Here is a 19,026-nt window from a genome sequence, read left to right as displayed (position 1 = left end):
ATTTCATTCATCCACTCCATCCCACTCACACCATTGTTCTCAACCATGACACATCACTCCCTAAGCACCAACTAAGGTCTTTCAAATTATAATTAAATATTAATTTCAACTAGTAATCTGTGTGAAATTTTGAGAATTATTTTATGGATTTGTGAGAAGTTAGGTGAATATGATTAATATTTTATGAATTAGGTATAACTATTTTGAATTAATTGTCACTAGTTTTTTTTCATTGAAATATATAAAAATCCAAAAAATTGAAATGAAAGTTAGAGTTCACTCATTTAAAAATTGTTTGCTTTGGACTAAACCTTTCTTGGTCTATACTTGTAAGGAAAATTAGAAATACTGTTGTAGAAATCAAAAGCCTGAAAGAACATATTTAACCCTAAGTTCTGTTTCATCATGTACCATCCTCTAAGGGGGGATAAGTGTTGGGTTTGGTGCCTTGGTTCATCCATGAAAAACACATTTCCATGGATGCGGAAGTGTGTCAATCGATTCACAATCGATCTTTTAAATCGAATATATAATGTACCTTGTGGGGAACTCGTTCCACCCTTGACTTTGTCGCTCTGAGATCGTACTGAAGCTGTTCAAGCGTCTGGCCTTTAGGAGTATCCACGTGATTACTCTGCACTTGGATGTCCACCTCTTCCTCTTCAACTCTTCTTGGAGACTCTCTCCTTAGTTAATGAAGAAAGTGAGGGAGCTCTCAAATCAGGCTTGCATGGGTGCTTAAAATGAGACCCCTCTCCCTCTTAATATTTCACTTAACGTTTTTCTCAAAAACCCTATAAAGTGAAATATATCCACCAATTCCCTTATGACCTTGTGTGTGTGACCCTCTAGGCCCATGTATCATTCTAGTTAATAACTTTAGTGGCCCAATAATATTTATTGGCCAACCTTATAAATTAACTATATCAACATATAGATTAATTAAATAATGATCGATTTAACCCAATCGATAGGTTAAGTTTCCAGACCGTGGGGTGCCAAGGTACACCTCGTACTCTAGAAGATACCGAGTCATCTCGTACTCTCTCATGGAACCTTTACCGTCATCGGTTACCATATATGTATAATCCATCATCCGCGCGAGACTCTCGAATGACTTAAGGTATGGTTTATCGTCAAACCCTAATCTATCATTCGATTAGTACTGATGCGTAACGGGGATCATTGGAGAATGCCTTCTCCAATATCCTCACTACCCTGGTCAGGGTTTTTTATGCGTCATCTTCCTTGAGTCAATCTCATCTTATACCGAGGGCAGACGATCCCGTCTTGACCATTCAATCATCTTCGTAAGCTTCTTACTACATCCGATCTATAACTTATTTGAATCCCATGATTAGAGGCTCTTAAGTCATAATTAAAATGTAGTCGTCTACTCACGAGATATCCTTGGAGTCTCAGGTTAGTGGATCACTTATACAACTGTGACCTGAATCAACCTGATTGACGTTTAGGTATAATACCATTCACGGATTCATACGGATCAATTCAGCAAACTCTTTCTCCAAAGAGCACCCCCTATATGTCCTTAGTGTTACCACACTAATAGCCATAGGATCAGCTATACTTATCATATAATTAGCATCAGCTAGTGTTGTTCTATCTGGATAATTTGATGTCCGTCTTGACAACCCATCAAATATGAATATTTAGAATACATGTTTAGAGACTAGTGATCACCGTATTATGATATCATCATAATTCATTGATTCAATGCATGTATTCATGGACTTCATTATAAACATCGCACGGAATAATAATGAACGTAAACATTTTATTCAATGAACTTAAATAAATGTGGTAGTGTGATTGGCTTGACGGACACATAATATCCATCAATAAGGTCAACCTTCAACATGTTGGATTTTGTCTTCAACAAAGGCCCACCTCTTTGACCTCATGACCTAAATGATTTTGCCTTGTCCCCTTCCCTTGTAATATCCCCAAACTAACATGAAAATTAATAAAATAATTGATAAATTAATTATCTTCACAAATAGTGGAATGGTGCGTAAGTTTATTGTTCATTGGAAGGATAAACCTTCACAAAAAATCATGAAAGAAGTGATAACATGAATATGTCTAGACTTGATTGTCCTATTGAAGTTTCCTCGCACCAACTTGTTGAGGGAGATTTGTGGGTTAACTGCCTTGACCCCACATCAAAAAGATGACACCATTGCTGGGAATTTTGGGGCTTAGATCAACACTATTTAAACTCAGTTACACAATGGAATATAAAATGAAAAATGGATATGGAAACTAAGATCATAAAAATAAAAACATCAGTTTTGCATGAACTAAATCTAAAATTTCTTGGTTCCTCAAGTGAGCATCATTAAGCCATTTAGATGTTTGTACTCTAGTGTTAGGCCCCTAACTAGGCGGTATTCCCTGCCCAGAGGCCTGCGTGCTTATTGGGAGGGCGTGTCCGTGTAATTCGGCTCACGACATTAAAGGACTAAGTCATAATGGGTAGCGATGCCCAAATACCTGATCTTTTAGGCCATTGCCACTGTCGGTGGTGATTCACGACAGACTGTGCACGTGCCCATCCACACCCAAGGCGGGACGGATCAGGTACGGTCCGCGCGTGCTAAGTGTGCGGGCTGATCAGTGTGTGCGCGCGCGCCAAGCGCAGCGCACCAATGCCAAGCACCACGCGCGGGCGCCAACGCTACGTGCCAGCGCCCGAGCGCTGCACGCGGGTGCGGGACGCGCAGGCTGGGTGACGTGCCGTGGGTGCAGCGCGCAGAGTTGTGCGGGATGCCGCGCAACGGCCGCGCGGGTAGCGCGCGCATTGCGTGTGTGGGGTGCGGGGCTGGGAGACATCCCACCAAGAGACTAAGGCATGTGGCGCACTGAGAGCGCCGAGACGGCACAGAGGGTGCGTAGCACTCTTGCAGGTAGTGCTGGGCGCGCAACGCCCAGCCCTGGCAGCCGAATGCGGTGGCATTGCACAGAATGCGCGCTAGAGTGTTGACATGGGTGCTGGTGGCGTGTGTGATCATCAAGGCAGGAGTGGCGTGTGTGATCGGCAGGCCCGCGGGCGCGTGGGGCCCGGCCCGACGCACTTGTGTAGCGGCAGAGCGGGCGCGCGCACGCGGAGCGTCGGCCCTGAGGCGATGTGGTGACATTACCTCGGCGCAAAGCGCCTCGTCTCATTCGTTGTATCACCCCTCGTCTTCCCCCATGTAATGATCCCCAACGATGATGTATTGTTTCATGATATCAATGCAATGACCCTATTCCCTGACGGTGTTGAGCACCACCATCTCCTCTAACCCCTTCTATGCGATCTTAAGCAATTGCAAAAGCTTCCATTGCAAGAGATCAAGGCTGCTCAGTGTTTCGCCTTGAACATTGAGGCTGGCACTCAACAAATTCCAGCAAGATTCCTAGCTCGGGATTTGACCGTGTGACATTTAGACATAGCCAAGTGATCTCACTCGATTTCCTCTTCTTTCTGCAAACTCTATTGCTAGAAATCCAGTTTTCTCTTCATCTAGTCTCTAATGGAAGCATCACTCAAAGACAATGATGAGAATACAGAGGGGGGCATTCAAAATGACTCACATGAGTATTGAATGAGGGTGCCCCCTTATATTCATATATTTAGGGAAATTTTCATAAAAGCCCCTAGGAAAATTTGATAAAGTTCACAGTAAGTCCCCATCGTAAAAAAATTAACATAACTTCTTGGTGTGCACCATTCCAATGTCCAAAAACCTTGCGTGCGACCCTCTACGCCCATGTATCATTCTAGTTAATAATTTTAGCGGCCCAATAAAATTTATTGGACTAACATTATTAATTAACTATATCACATATTTTATATTAATCAAGTATTTATTTAACTGAATCTCTGGGTTAAGTTCACAGTTTGTGGGGTACCAAGCTACACACTAACTCCTAGAAGATACAAAGGAGTACGTCAACTTTCCCATGGAAACTTTATCGTCATTAATTACCATATATGTATAACCCCTCATCTACATAAGACTCCTTGGTGACATGTTAAAGGTCAAACCCTAATTGGTCATTCTGGTTAGTGATGACGGGTGATAAAATCATTGAAGAACCACTTCTATGGTATTTCCACAACCATGGCCAGTGATTTAACTGGACCATTTTACTTGAGTCAATATCCTTTAATACCAAGGGTAGACAATCCCCTAGTTCCTTTATGATAACTTCAAACATTTTCTAAGACGACGCATTAGTGCACTGATGAGCCAGAAATTAGGTTTAAATATGTCATTTTAACTCTTTTACTTTATACAACGATATTTATAATTTCCTAATGAGTGTAGAGCGATTAAGGCTCAAATCCATAGGAGAAAGTATTGACTAAGTAGCATTTACATTTGATTATATTTTTTGGATTTTTATATTTATTTTAGGACTTAAATTTAATCTAAAGAAAGGAAACTAGAAAAAGGTCATTCACAATAAATCAAGGACGGTTAGAAACTATTGAGCCTATTTAACCTAATTTATTTATATTTAACATAATACTTTAGAAAATTTTAATATAATTTTATAGTGTTCTGTGACGGTAACAGAGATGGACATGACTGAAGTTGAGCAAATGAAAGAGATACTTTGCCGATTATGACAGGGATGATGGGGAGTATGCATCGATGATCGACAGAGGGGAGGGGGACGAGTGATGGCAATTTTACTATAGATGGTGCGACAAAGATGGATGGGGATACACACCAACTAGTGGAGGAGTTAAAGACGTTGTGCATGAGTGTGGAGACCTAGGCTACTGATGATGATAACCTAGGAAAAGAATAAAGATGTGAGTTAAAAAACACGAAGAGCACACAATCCTCATCGTTACATGCCTAAGGAGCCAAGTGGTGCTTTTTCTCCATGTATATTGATTTGGACATCACTCCTTCAACCCTTCTCGCTTGGCGTAGAAGAAGGAACCCAAACAGGTGTTTGAATGAAAAAATCACTCAACTAATTGTAATTGGGAACAAAATACAAGGGTGCCTTTTTTACAATGATGTATTTTATTTTTATAGATCCCAGATGCGTATGGATAAAGGAGGGAAATATGAAACTACCCTCAAAATTTCAGCTCAAAAATCCTTTTGGATCATTAGATATCATCATTTAAATTTAGAAAAATCTGAGCCAATTGATTTTCTCTCTACTCAAAATTGTGGATTGCCAGCACGGAAAAAGCTTCTAGGAGCATAAAAAGTCAATTAATTTGTTAAAAATTATATACACAAATCCCAATTTATCCGCTTAACTTTTAAAACTATTTATGTTATGAATTTAACTTCAAACAGTTCCTTAAAAATTCTAGAAAAATCAGAATGTCATTTTAAAAATTGAATAAATCCCTTAAAATATTTTAAATAAATCTATATAAATATTTTCTGACTCGTAAAATTAATTTATTCATTAAGTTAATGCCAGAAAATTATGTTAAAATGCCATACAATCAAGGAAAATTTGAAATTCATTGAATACATGATTTTTACCATTAAGAACATGGATTTATGATCATTTCAATGAAAACCAGCACATAAAATGCATGAAAATTGTGACTAATAATTGGATGTAATTTATAATTATCACGCATGTATAATTGTACTTTTATGACACATTTTTCCATGTAAATTGTGTTAATTGTTGGGTTGTGGGTTTATGGTTTTGATGCATGAAACAAATTTTAAATACTGGAAGTGTAAGATTATTTCAGTATTGATCTATAAAACATGTAATATGTTGAGTACGTTGAGGGGAACTTTTTCCACCCTTGACTTATTTCTAGATGGATTTTCTTCAATCCATTTAATTGCCTGGCCTCCAATAATACCCACGTGACTAGAAGGTTGTTAGATCTTTTCTCCTTCTTCACCACTTCTTATTGAAGATCTTGCAAATCTTCAATAATATTTTTATCATTCTATTTTTCATCAATACTATTTTTTATCATTCCAGCTTCTTCAAGTCTCTCAAACCTCAAAGATCAGTATCAGAATTCTATCACACTATCTCTTAAATCTTATCTTATATCTCCAATGTCAAACACCCTTTAAAAATTTCTCAAAATAAGTTATGTTTTTTTACTAAATTTAAATCCAACTCATTAAAATGAAATCACTTAAATCAAAAATTCTTTTTAACTAACTGTTTTCCCAATTTTCTTACTTCCAATATACATCTAATTTTACCCAGTTTTCTTCCCATCAACCAATTTATTATACATTTTAGAATGAAAAAATTACATTTTAATAAATGAAGGAGATACAGGTATTATTATATATGTTTAACTTTCAAGATCGCTTGATTCTGTGATGCAAAACGGGATGCTTTCTCCTGATTAGCACACTTTCACCAACATAACCGATAAATAATCAATGAAATTATATATGCAGAACTTTACCCTAGATTTCCTTCAAATCCTTATCCTCTCTCTTCGTATCTTGAACTGCTTATCTGTCTGATTCAACATATTACTAGTTTACCATGCATGAATTATGTCAGGAAAACAAAAAATAACTTCAACACAATTGAGAGATAGATGGAGAGAGTGATGGCTAAAGAGGGATGGAAAGAGACAGAGAGGAGGAGATAATGATGCAGGATGACTAGGACTGACACGGGTAGGATATACTAACTCAAGTAGTGATGGATAAAACAGACCACAAATCACACGATCAAATTCGAAGATTTAAATCCGGTGAAAATACTAATGGTGCAGGCCGTTTTCGCAATCGAGGGCGGGAGTATTGTCTTACAACCGCGGTGAAAACAAAGCAACAATGTCAATAAATCGAACGGTCGATTGCTAGAAAATTCAAAGGCCTAATCAACTAATTGCTAGAAGATTCAAAAGCCAAATCAGATAATCCGGTAGTGGTGGACAAACAATCAAAGAACACTAGACGAAGAAACACCGATACCAAAGAGGATAAAATATACCTCGGCACTAGAGGAGTGCATTGTGGCGATGAGGGTAATTCTCGACGCATCGTTGGTGGGGCGAGTGACGTGCGCTTCGATAGGGTGTCGCGGATCCAACTGCGTGGTCAGTTGGCGGGGGGTTAAGGGGGGAGTTGCCCCCTTGAGGGGTTCGGGGCAACACCCCAAAACCTAAACAGTAAATGTGGTGCACTGTTGCAGAATGTAGAATCTGAAGGCCTGGATGCACGTGGGTTGGTAGCTGCGCACGGCGGCCTGTGTGCGGTGGCCGCAGGCGCGTGGGTGTGGACGCGGACGGTGGCCTCATGCAGCGGATGCAGGCGAATGGCTGGGGCGCGCGGCTGCGGTCGGGTGGCCTGCGCGCGGCGGGCGTAGGCGAATGGCCGGGGCGCGTGGCTGCGGGCGGGTGGGCTGAGCACGGCGGGCATTGGCAAAATACTTGTGCGCGCACGTAGATGCGGGCGGCGCCTACGCACTATAGGTGCGGGAGGTGGCCTCCGCACGAGGGACACGACTAGGTGGCCTGCACGCGGTGGACGGAGGCAGGCGGCTCTACATGTGGAGGGCGCAGCAGACGATCACGTGCGCAATAGGAGCAGGATATTGATGGCCTTCCTCGAAGGCGACAGCGACGGCGGGAGGCAGCGGCGGCGGCTCAGGAGGGATGATGGCCAGGGCAAACGTTTTAGAAGAAGAAACTTGAATTCCAAAAGAAATTCACCAAGTTTTTCAGAAGAACATCGGCCTATGTAGAGGCCTTGGAGGGAAGAGAAAATAAGATAACCGTAAATGTAAAAAAAAACCTAATATTAAACGACGTTGGCGACGTGCCAATGTGTCACACCAACGGATGGTTCTGAAGTTGGCGTTGGCGACGTGTCATGACACAAGACGTCTCGTGAGAAGCTAGAGGCAAGTCCTGTACTAGAGCGTTGTCATGGTCGCCATCAGATAAAGATATCGAAAAAGAGAGATGGGGAGAGCGATGGCTAAAGGGATAGTCGGAGAGAGAGAGAGAGAGAGAGAGAGAGAGAGAGAGAGAGAGAGGGGGAGAGAGAGAGAGAGAGAGAGAGAGAGAGAGAGAGAGAGAGAACTAGAGAGGGATAGAGAGAGAGAGATGCAGAGTCGTAGGGCGACATGAGGGGAGATGGAGAGATGGTAGAGAGACTGAGATGGAGATAGAGATAGGCCGACCCTGCCCGACCAAGACGGCAGGTTGCCGGAATGCCAGGTGCGGTGGCGATGATCGGATAGACTAGGCCGACCCCGACCAAAAAGCGAGGTCGACTTTTTAGTCGGCCCGTCCCCGCCGAACCCAACCCAGTTATCGTCCAGCTCTCTCTCTCTCTCTCTCTATCTCTCATTATGCGCGCGCAAGTCTCTCTCAAGATCTTTCTCTATTTCCTTTAGCAAGCCCGCCTCCCTTTCCCCTGCGCATCGCCCACCTCATCTCTATCTCCATTCCAGCACGTCCTTATAGTTCTCTTCATCTCTCTCTCTTCCCAAGCTCATCTGTCTTATTCGGTCTATCCTTTCTAAGTCTCTGTATCTCTCTCATCCCTCACACCCATACCATCTCTCCATCTGGAACCATCCCTGAATTTCTCTCTCTAAATGCCTCAGCCCTTACTCTATCTCTCTCTCTCTTTCGTCTAGCCACTTCCTATTTCTGAATATCATCCCCCAACTCCTCTCCCTCGCTTGCCCTGCGGGTCTTTCTGCCTGTCCCATAATTGCTTCATCGTGTAGCCTATCATCGTGTAAATATCTCTCTCTCACGCGGGCGCATTAACATCTCTTTTCAACCAGCTCTCTGTCTCTTCTTATCCTCTCTCCATCCATCACGCTGTCCTTGCACATCTCTACATCCTTCTCACATCTCAGCGTCGTGTCTGTTTCTGCATCTATCTCTAGCCTAAAATTCTCTAGCTCAACGCCGCGACAAGTCAATGTTTTTGTCCCTGCTCGGAGGTCTGACACTGGGACGGACCCAGTGGGCCGGATAAGCCCACCGCCAAAATTGATTTGCAGAGATTCCGAGAACGCAGGCCCATCCACGTAGCAGAATATCGGCAGGAATAAAGTTTAAGAATTTTCAGACCTCATGATCAGATCTTATATAATACGTAGGTCAATAAACTCCGTCGACGCCGTCTTCCCGAAGGCGATAGGATAATAGGACCCAACTCCCACGCATTATAACTGAAAGAAAAATAGACAGTTCAAAAATACTATACGTTCCCTAGAATGAAGGGAATTGGTTGCCCCCCCACCTCTTAAAAACTGCTTCTCCCTCTTCTACGGCTCGCCCACGTCTTCTTCTCTCTCTCTCTCTCTCTCTCTCTCTCTCTCTCTCTCTCTCTCTCTCTCGCTCTCTCTCTCTCTCTCGGTTGTGCGTGGAAGTGAAGGAATGGGAGGAAGAGAGGAGAGCCATCCTCTGTTGAGAGGAGGAACAAAGGAAGGGGAAGGTCCATCTCATGTGTTCTCGAAGAGCCAGGTGAATGTGCTGGCGGCGATTTGCGAAGTTCTGATTCCTTCTCCAAGGTTGGAAGAGCTCCCCCCCAAGAACCTCCAAGCCTATTACGAACTCTGCGGCCGCGACACACCGCTTCCAGACGAGGTTCTCCCCTCTTGTTCTTTCTCTTCTTCGTCCTCTTCTCTCCATAACTTCACTCGCTATGTTTACCGATTTGCAGGTGGCGGAGTTGCTAGGGAAGAACTTGCCTGAGGCAGTGACTCTGATGAGAGTCGCTCTCTGGGCCCTGTCCACCCGCCTGGGGACTCTTCTTCTCTGTGGATCTATCTGCTTCTCCAGGAGATTTCCCTTCGTCAGCCGCTTCCCCGAACTCCCCCCCAAGAAGAGAGAGAAAGTCTTGCAGAGTTGGAGCCGCGAGACCTTCTTTCGCCCCCTCCGGATAGTCTTCCTCCTCGTCAAGATCCTCGCCATGATTAACTTCTTCTCCAGGGTACGTCTACCTTTCGACCCTCTTAGACTACTCTCTTTCTCTCCCTTTTCCCTCCTTTCTCTCTCATGTTCTAGGCTGATAAAAAAACGGAGACCCGTGAAACGCTGTAAGTCCCAGATTTTTCTCGTCCTCTCGCTCTCTCTTCGCTATTCACTCGACATCTCTTTCTTGTTCTACACAGACGAAAACAGTAGATCGCTGCGACGTTCCCAGATCACTTTCTATCACTTACTCTCTCTCTCTCTCTCTTATAGGCCGATGAAAACGGGCAGAATCCTACATGGGAAGCGATCGGATACGAGATCGAATCTGAAGGCCGGCAACGGAAAACTAAAGAGAGACCGTTGGAGAGGGGGTTGGTGGAGGTGAAGGAGGAGACGGAAGCGTCCCTGATCAAGTCTCTGAACCAGAAAGGACTTGCTGCCCATGCTGCCGAGAAAGAGGGGATCATCGATGTCGAGTGCGACGTTCTGATCGTCGGCTCCGGCTGCGGCGGCGGTGTCGCCGCCGCCGTCCTCGCCGGCGCCGGCCACAAAGTTATCGTCCTCGAGAAGGGGGACTATTTCGTCGCGGAGGACTATTCCGGCTTGGAGGGGCCTTCTCTAGATAAGCTGTACGAAGCGAAAGGTGTTCTCGGTACCCTCGACGGGAAGATCATGATTCTCGCAGGCGCCACCGTGGGCGGCGGCTCGGCCGTAAACTGGTCGGCAAGCATAAGAACTCCGCCGGCTGTGATGAAGGAGTGGGCCGGGGACCGCCGCCTGCCTCTCTTCCAGTCGTCGGAGTTCACCAACGCCATGGATACCGTCTGGAACAGGATCGGCGTGACCGAGGGCTGCGAAGAAGAAGGGCTGCAGAACAAAGTCCTCCGTCGGGGCTGCGAGGGACTCGGGCTGAAGGTCGACTCCGTGGCCAGGAACTCGCCGGAGGGCCACTTCTGCGGCTCCTGCGGCTTCGGCTGCCCCACCGGCGAGAAGCGCGGCACCGACACAACCTGGCTCGTTGACGCTGTCGATCACGGCGCCGTCATCCTCACAGGCTGCGTGGCGGAGAAATTCCTCCTCGAGAAGAATAATAACAAGAACAAGAGCAAGAAGAAGAAGAAGTGCGTCGGGGTGGCCGCTAGAGCGGTGGCCGGGGAAGTCAGAAAGCAGCTACGGATACGCGCCAAGGTGAGCATCTCCTCTGGTGGGGCACTCCGGACACCGCTCTTGCTCTCTGCCAGCGGGTTGAAGAACCGGCATATCGGAAAGAACCTGCACCTTCACCCGGTGATCATGGCGTGGGGCTTCTTCCCCGAAGAGGAAGGCTCGGAGTTGGTGGGTAAGGCTTTCCAAGGAGGGATAATCACATCAATGCACAAGTTGGAAGCAGCCGACGGCGGAGATTCGAAGGTCATCGTCGAGACGCCAGCGGCCGCTCCTGGTACTTTCGCGGCGTTGATGCCGTGGGTCTCGGGCAAGGACATGAAGGAGCGAATGGCCAAGTACAGTCGCACAGTTCACCTCTTTGCTTTGGCTAGGGACAGAGGCGCCGGGGTCGTGGAGGGCGACCGGCGGATCAGCTACAGAATGGAGAAGTCCGACAAGGAGGAGCTCAGGCGGGGGCTGAGGCGGGCGCTGCGGATATTAGTCGCCGCGGGAGCCGCCGAGGTGGGCACTCACCGTAGCGATGGGCAGAGAATTAAGTGCAAGGGGATAACGGACAATGAGTTGGAGGAATTTCTTGATGGAGTTGGCCCGCCGGCTGGACCCAGCTCGGGGAGCCCGTTGTGGGGGCTTTATGGGTCTGCCCACCAGATGGGTAGCTGCAGAATGGGGGCTGAAGAGGATGACGGCGCCGTTGACGAGGATGGGGAGAGCTGGGAAGCCGAGGGACTGTTCGTCATCGACGCCAGCCTCTTCCCCACCGCTCTCGGAGTTAACCCTATGATCACTATTCAGTCTTTGGCTCTGTGCCTCTCCAAACGCCTCGCCAACTCCTTGGGAATGAAGTCGATTGCTGAACCGAGGTAATCCCTTTAAAACCTACCTGAATGGGGTCGTGAACTGGTGTAAAACTCTCTAATAAGCCAGTTGTTTAATCCCGCTCTCTATCTCTGACTCTTTGTCTATCTTCTCTTTATTGTTTGGCTCTGTGCCCTCTCCCAGCGCATTCCCAACTCCATTGTGACGAAGTAGATTTCTGAACTGATTTACTTCCTTTAAAACCCAGCTGAACGAGGGCGTAGACTGGTGTATAACTTTCTTAAAAGCGAGTTCTTTAACCCCGCTCTCTTTCACTCTATCTCTGTGTTTCTCTTTATTGTTTTATGGGAAAAGATTGAAACTTGGGGGTTTGAGAAAACGAAGTGGGATTAAATATCTGGCTATCGTGGAGTCCCAAAATCGGTGTGCGTGGGTCTTTTGGGAGGGATTACGCTGGTACAGAGAATGCGGACGAAGCTGGAAGGATAAATCTTCTGCGAAACTAGCGAGGATAGCATGATGGGTGCTGACTTTAAGGGAAGTCTCAGAGTGTCGTAAAGGGAATCTATTGCTGCTTTGTGAAGAAAGAGACGTGGGTGAAGCTAGAGAAAGGAGGAAAGAGATTCAGAAGAGAGACGAAAGAAGAAACTGGCAGCGCGAAAGGGGTGACGAACAGATTGCCATTCGGAGTCCGTTTAGCGAGGCAGAAAAAAAGCCAAAGGCCTACGTGAGCGTCAGTAGCTTTCGGGAAGTTCGCGCCAGTGATGTAACGTATGCAAGGAAGGGGAGAGAGAAATAGAAACTTGACAATCCCAAGAAGGAGATGTAACGGATGGAAAATGGAGTTTCTTCTAGGAACTCTGCCGAATTGCTGAGAATGAGGGGAAAGACTACGGAAGGCGCGTGGAATTGTAGGAGAAAATCCAAGCTATGAAAGAGATTGCCAGCCTGTGACAGGACGGATGGATGGCCGATCCTATAATGGAGACGGCGGACAACGGAAGAAAACCCAACCTAACCAGATCTTCATCCGTTGTCCGTTCCGACCTTAATATGGAAAACGTAAATAAAACCAGTCTCCATGAGTTCTGTTCCATTGCTCTGAAGTCCCCAGTATCTGCGGATCGTCATTTCTCTCCAGATGAGAGGTAAACAGAGAGGTATTGACGATGAAAAGAGAAAAACCATCCCGAGGATGAGAGGCTGTGACGATTTCGTCATTGTCATTAACATCCCAATAACATGCATGAATTGTAGGGCATTTATATGCTTTATGAGAACGATTCATTGAAATAGTGCATGTCCTCATTTAATTTATTCTAATAAAACCATGCACAAACATCTCGTTCATTATTGTATTATAATGAAATAGAGAATGCTACGCACACGAATGAAGTCCAAGATCATTAAAATGGGCCATTCTGATTTTTGGAATTTTGCTGAATCAAGTGGCATTTATTTAATGGAGAAATGAACTATTCATATTCAAAACAAAATTTTAAAGATACGCTCTTTTATTTTCAGCTATTCAAGTTTACAGGATTCGGGAAACAGGTCGGCAGGTCAGCTCAAGTGTGGGCCATCAACACAAGAACAGGTCACATGAAGCAGGCTAATATTCTGGCGAGGCCGAATGGTCAGCAGATTAGGCTAGCAGGCCGGCAGATTGAGCTAACAGGCAAGGAATCGAGCAGTTTGACTCAACCAGACTGAGCCAACCCAGACTTAAGTTATACGTGGGGCATGTGTATCGAGATTAACAACCAACGTAATCGCCGGTTAGTCGAGAACACAGGAAATGTCAGGCATATTGTTGAAATTGGATAGCCAGCCTTCTATCTATACATATGAATGTACCCACACATTTTTATTTTGCTCGTTGACAAGACTCTTAAGTAAATGGAGGCATGATACTTTTTGCCGGAGCGTATTCTTGTAGTCGTTGCAAAGCTTAGCCCTATACAAATCTAATTGATGCAAAACCACATGAATTGGACAACGATTGAGGGAGACAGTGCAGCCTGAACCAAGGGACCAGCTGTTAGGAGGTCATTACATAAAACTACAAATATTTTGCCAATTAGACCAGTCTAGCGAGAAACAAGGTTTGTCAATGATTTATCCTTGATTTGTGATCAGTTTCGGGCAGAAACATACTGCAAGATAACAAAATGGATTGGAAGGTAAAATCTCATTTTTCTGGATTTATTTTGTTATAATGTTTCTTGACTTTTTGGGAGATCACAATACCTTTGATCTCTCATTGATATCAGTTTTCCTAGTTTCATCCTCTTTCCACTTCAACGAAAAACCTGTTCATCTAAAAGCTTCCATAAAAATGACATAAGGGCAAAACTCTTTAATTCAGTTATTTAGAAATTTTCATTCAGGGTTCCCGCTCCATTTGGCACTGTTTACATTGATTTTTTCACCCTAGACTGTCATATTCTAATCAATTATCTTCACATGAAGCTGATTTTTGAGGCCAAAAAACAAAGGTGTTTCACCTGTGTCTTTGAGAGCTTAACTCACATATAAATCATTTTTATAGACACATATATTTCATGTATGTCTTAGGGTAAATCCCCAAAGTATGCAACATTCCTGTGTGGAGGCCTGCACACCAACCGCGTGAAGTGCACAAATGTACTTGTAAAAGGGGAAACCCCATATTCCTAAATTCGGGATTGGGAGCTATGTTGTGTAACCATAACACACACTATGGGTTGTGACGCCCGTCCCTAATCTTTAAAGCCAATCCCCACATGGTGTTCATGCTCACTGATGCGCAAGTGTGACGGAACAAGTGTAGCCTGGGCGTGCATGCTGCTAATGCCTGTGATGCAGTTTGCAGGTACAATTGGGTGGGGTTGTATCTCCACGACAGATATAACAATGGCATGCAGAGCATTGGGATAAATATAGGGCATGTTTGGTGTCCTTAGGGGTGGTGTGCGGCCCATAGGCACCAAGGCTTGCAGCGCTGAATGGTAGAGCCAACAAGGACCAAAGTGGAAGAGGTATCAACATGGGTGATGACAGCGCAAGGAGCATGAAGGTTTGGGTTTGAGCAGAGTGGTGCTTTAGGTGGATGTTGTGGCGTGTAGTTGTACTGACCAACAGGTGCGTCAAGGGCCATGACCCACATGAGGGTGGAGTGCTTCACTTGGGGGCACATTTGGAGCAGCGTCACTTGGAAGTGGGCCCACGTGGTTGTGGGCCTCAAGCTACACCCTGTCTATACATTCTTGTATGGCCCCCATGCCCATGTAATGACTATGACCAATGACATACTTCACACGTATGGTAAGAAAATGCCTTAGTGTTTGGCTACGGGCCTAATGCAACCTCCTGTAAACCCCCAAGCAATCTCAAGCATTCACAAGGGACCCACTATCTATGTGAAGGCTGATCAATGTTCCAACCCAAGCGTTGAGGTTGAGACACATTCAATCAGAGCATTGCTCTTAGCTACTGATTTGGTCGCTTGAAAATTGGTATTAGAGCCAAGCTGGCGTCCTCACAAATGCTTTGAGCCATTTGTTTCATGGAGGAAATGGAGAATGGAGGAGACTCAGCCTTTCAACATCAAAGAAAGTACAGGAGGGCACTAGGCCCGAAGCAAGAATTGGGCGCAATTCACTCAATTGGTCATAGTCATTGCTTGAATGGACAAAGTGGCCGAGATGTCCTTGAGGATGTCTCCAGTGGAGATCAGATTTGAGGTAGCAGAAGAAGACAACTGCTGCATGCATGCATGACATCATCACAGAGCTCACATACATTGTGATGTCTCTAAAGACAATGGTGGCAATGCAGTGGAAGGCGGACAAAATTTAACCAAATTTTAAGTACCTTTAATCTCAAGTTGATTTACATTTTCTTGTTTTCATCATCTTTCCATTCCATCAGCAACCATTTTCCCGAATAAAATTTTTTACGGAATGTTTCATAGCCAAAACCCTTTTGAACTACCTCGAATCAACAAAGTTGAAATTTTCATGTATGGTTTCACTATGCAAACAATGTTCAGTTAGATTTAAGCCACTATTTGGTACAGTTTACATTGATCTGTGTGCTTTAAATTATCATCTTTTAGCTAATTATCTTTGTATGAAATTCATTTTGTATATATTTCAGGCAACAGCAAAAGTTTCAATCTTTTTGTATTTATCTCATTTTAATCATTAAATGACCCTAACTGTGATCTTATTTATGTAAAATTATATCATTAACAATATGAAATTATTTTAGAAGGTTATTTTATGAATAATAACTCCTATAAGTATTGTTCAAATTATTTGGGTTATCCATGGGAGATGAAATTCTATTACTCCCTTTTATAGTATTTCAATTTTAAGGAATTTTAAGTTATTTATTTATCCTTTATAAATTTTATATTTGGGGGAAGTTAAATTCCCATTTCCTTTTAGTTTCCTTGACTATTTATGCAATTGTTTTGCTTTTAATGAAGACATCTGTTTAAATTTTGTAACTTAAATTTGAAATATATTCCTAAATCACAACAAGTAAATAAAAAATCAGGGATATCAAGAAAGTTATATTAATATAATTTATAACTAATATATTCCCTCTCTTGTATTTTTTAGACAGTAAATGATAAAATGAATTAAATGATTATCTAATGTGATATGGAACATATTAGATAAGAGTGATTAATTGTTATGTATTTATAATAAGGGGCACATACTACAATCAGGATCCTACATTATGTAGATAAATATTTTCAAATATGTATCCCTTATTTTATATGGACGTCTACTATCTCCTACATAATATAGTGTCAGACCCACATTATCACATATTTGGGTTATGTAATACTTAAACTACCTCATATTAGGATTACAGATAAATATCATCACCATCTAAAGTAAATATCATAAGATATATACTGTTGTTTATCAGCCATACATGTCCTCTCTATTAGACTTTTCCATTATATATATTAGTACTGCCTTCCAAAATCTTTAAAAAATCATATTAATTGAATTCTGAAAATTTTAATTTATTTCATAATTATTAATTTCAATTGAACTCCTAAATTTTTTATATTTATCTTTCATCTTAATAGGCAGTAGACACATGACATGCCTCTTATCTTATGAAAGTTTTAGTCTTGGTTTTGATGATATACTTGAAAGAAAGGAATGTCTTGGCTTTCTGAATATCTCTCTAAGCAAGGATTTAAAATTTTTGGTGGTACATAAAATCTCTAAGGTCATTGAAATATCAATTAGGCTACTGATATCATGCGTTGAATTTATTGAAATATAGAACCTATTTCATTGAACACATCTTTGTATTATTCATGCTGAAACATCTTGAATTTTATTTTATATCATTTTAAATAAGCTAAATAGAGATTTTTGTATGAAAATCAAGCCCAAATTTTTATGAACTTCCCACAGCATAACTTTGTTACAGGTTTTAGGATTTTCCCAAAGTTTTATGAAGTTTATTTAGAGAAGGAATTGTTAATTTAAGTTGGAATATATATAAGTTTACTTATGTTAAATTTAATATTTTCATCTTATCAGATCTGTGTACTGTGTCATGGAATTGGTTTAACAGGTCGATACAGAAGGTTGAAGGTTGTGATAACATTCTAATGGGCATACATAGCCGCCTTAGCAGGTTACACCTGCAAAGCCCACCAATGGGCTGAATGGCATAGAGATTGGGCTGATGGACCAAATAATGAGAATTTTATGGGACTATATCTGATATTTATGATATATATTTGACTTCGTGAGGAATATAAATATATTTCTTTCAATTAATCCTATAAAAAATATTGATGTAATACAAAGGAATTGGAAATATTTGGATCACACCTTAGGTCTATTTCCATGATCAAATGATCTGATTTTTTCATAGTAAATGCATATGCATTTGGTTCCAAATATTAATTGACAAAAAAACATACATTTCATCATATAATATTCAATTAGGCAATTCAAAAACCTTTGAAATATTCTTGTATATTATTTAGTAAAAAATTATAACATAATACATGAATTCATCAGATTTTTAATTTTAAAATATGTATATTTTTAATTTCTTATTTATTCCACAACTACCCCTCGGATATTTCAAATTTTAAATGGCCCTGAAAAGGTATATAACTTTTGTAGATGAAACACAGAAAAATTGTGGTTCATTTTTCCTGTTGGCTTTCAAATTTTGGATTTTATAGTATGTACTTGAAAAGTTGGAATTTATTCTCATTTGCAAGAGGTATTTCTCATTGATTCCAATTTTGTGAAATATTAATTCTTGTGAATTTAATTAATAATTATATGCCCAAAACATTATTCATTCAATTTCTGAGATATCAGTTTAAATTTAATATCTAATATAAATTAGGCCGTGGAAGAATGAATTAAAAATGGATATTAAACTCAAGAACATATGAGTACATCAATTGGTGTTGAAAGACTTCCTCAATGACAGAGTTCCTTGAAAACTAAGAGGGGGGTGAATTAGTCTACTTTTGTATTTATGTTATCTAATTTTCTTTTTAAGATTCCTTGTTTAATATTGTCTCTCAACCACTCTTCTCACCTTAACACAATCTTTTACCCTGCTTGGGGGCACAAGTGCCCTTAATGCAGCCGCGGGAGATCCTCTAGATCTCAGGACAGTCACAGGATCAAAGGCCTAATGAAAGTCCTATAAAAAACCGCAATTCACTATATGCGGGGTGAGCTTCACTCTCGCCTTACAATTACACTTAAGTCAAGAATAAGAAAAACTAGAGACGTCTACTCCACACCACCACGGAGCTCCTAACGTCAACCCTCCTTGTCCTGACCCAAGCTAACCTTCTCAGCCTCGGTGACCACCGTCCTGCAATAGAACAAAGACCTAGCTTCCCTAGTTGACCCTTGGTCAACACACTAACTTCCAATGTTCACCAATTTCAGTCCAAATATATTTCCTAACTAGATTTATCAAAAGACACTATACTATCAACTTGAGAGTAGCAGAATGATAAGTCACTTAAAATCAAGTTCAGTTTGAAATTATCTAATGTAATATGGATCAAATATTGAATCTGAATAATCAATTTCAATCAAATCAGAGTAGTAGAATGA

At 42.3% G+C, this 19,026-nt stretch overlaps 1 protein-coding gene across 1 annotated transcript; it reads left to right on the top strand.

Moving 5' to 3' along the window:
• Positions 1 to 9,201: 9,201 nt before the first annotated feature.
• LOC144700250 (long-chain-alcohol oxidase FAO1-like) lies at positions 9,202 to 12,090 on the top strand. The gene is made up of 3 exons (XM_078571714.1): positions 9,202 to 9,595; positions 9,672 to 9,941; positions 10,196 to 12,090. Exons 1-3 carry the CDS (start codon positions 9,386 to 9,388, stop codon positions 11,954 to 11,956), a joined length of 2,241 nt encoding a protein of 746 aa, XP_078427840.1. The 5' UTR covers positions 9,202 to 9,385; the 3' UTR covers positions 11,957 to 12,090.
• The last annotated feature ends 6,936 nt before the right edge of the window (positions 12,091 to 19,026 follow it).

The sequence above is a fragment of the Wolffia australiana genome, chromosome 2 (assembly GCF_029677425.1).
Source record: "Wolffia australiana isolate 7733 chromosome 2, ASM2967742v1".
NCBI lineage: Eukaryota > Viridiplantae > Streptophyta > Magnoliopsida > Alismatales > Araceae > Wolffia > Wolffia australiana.
This window is presented reverse-complemented; position numbering and strand designations above follow the sequence as displayed.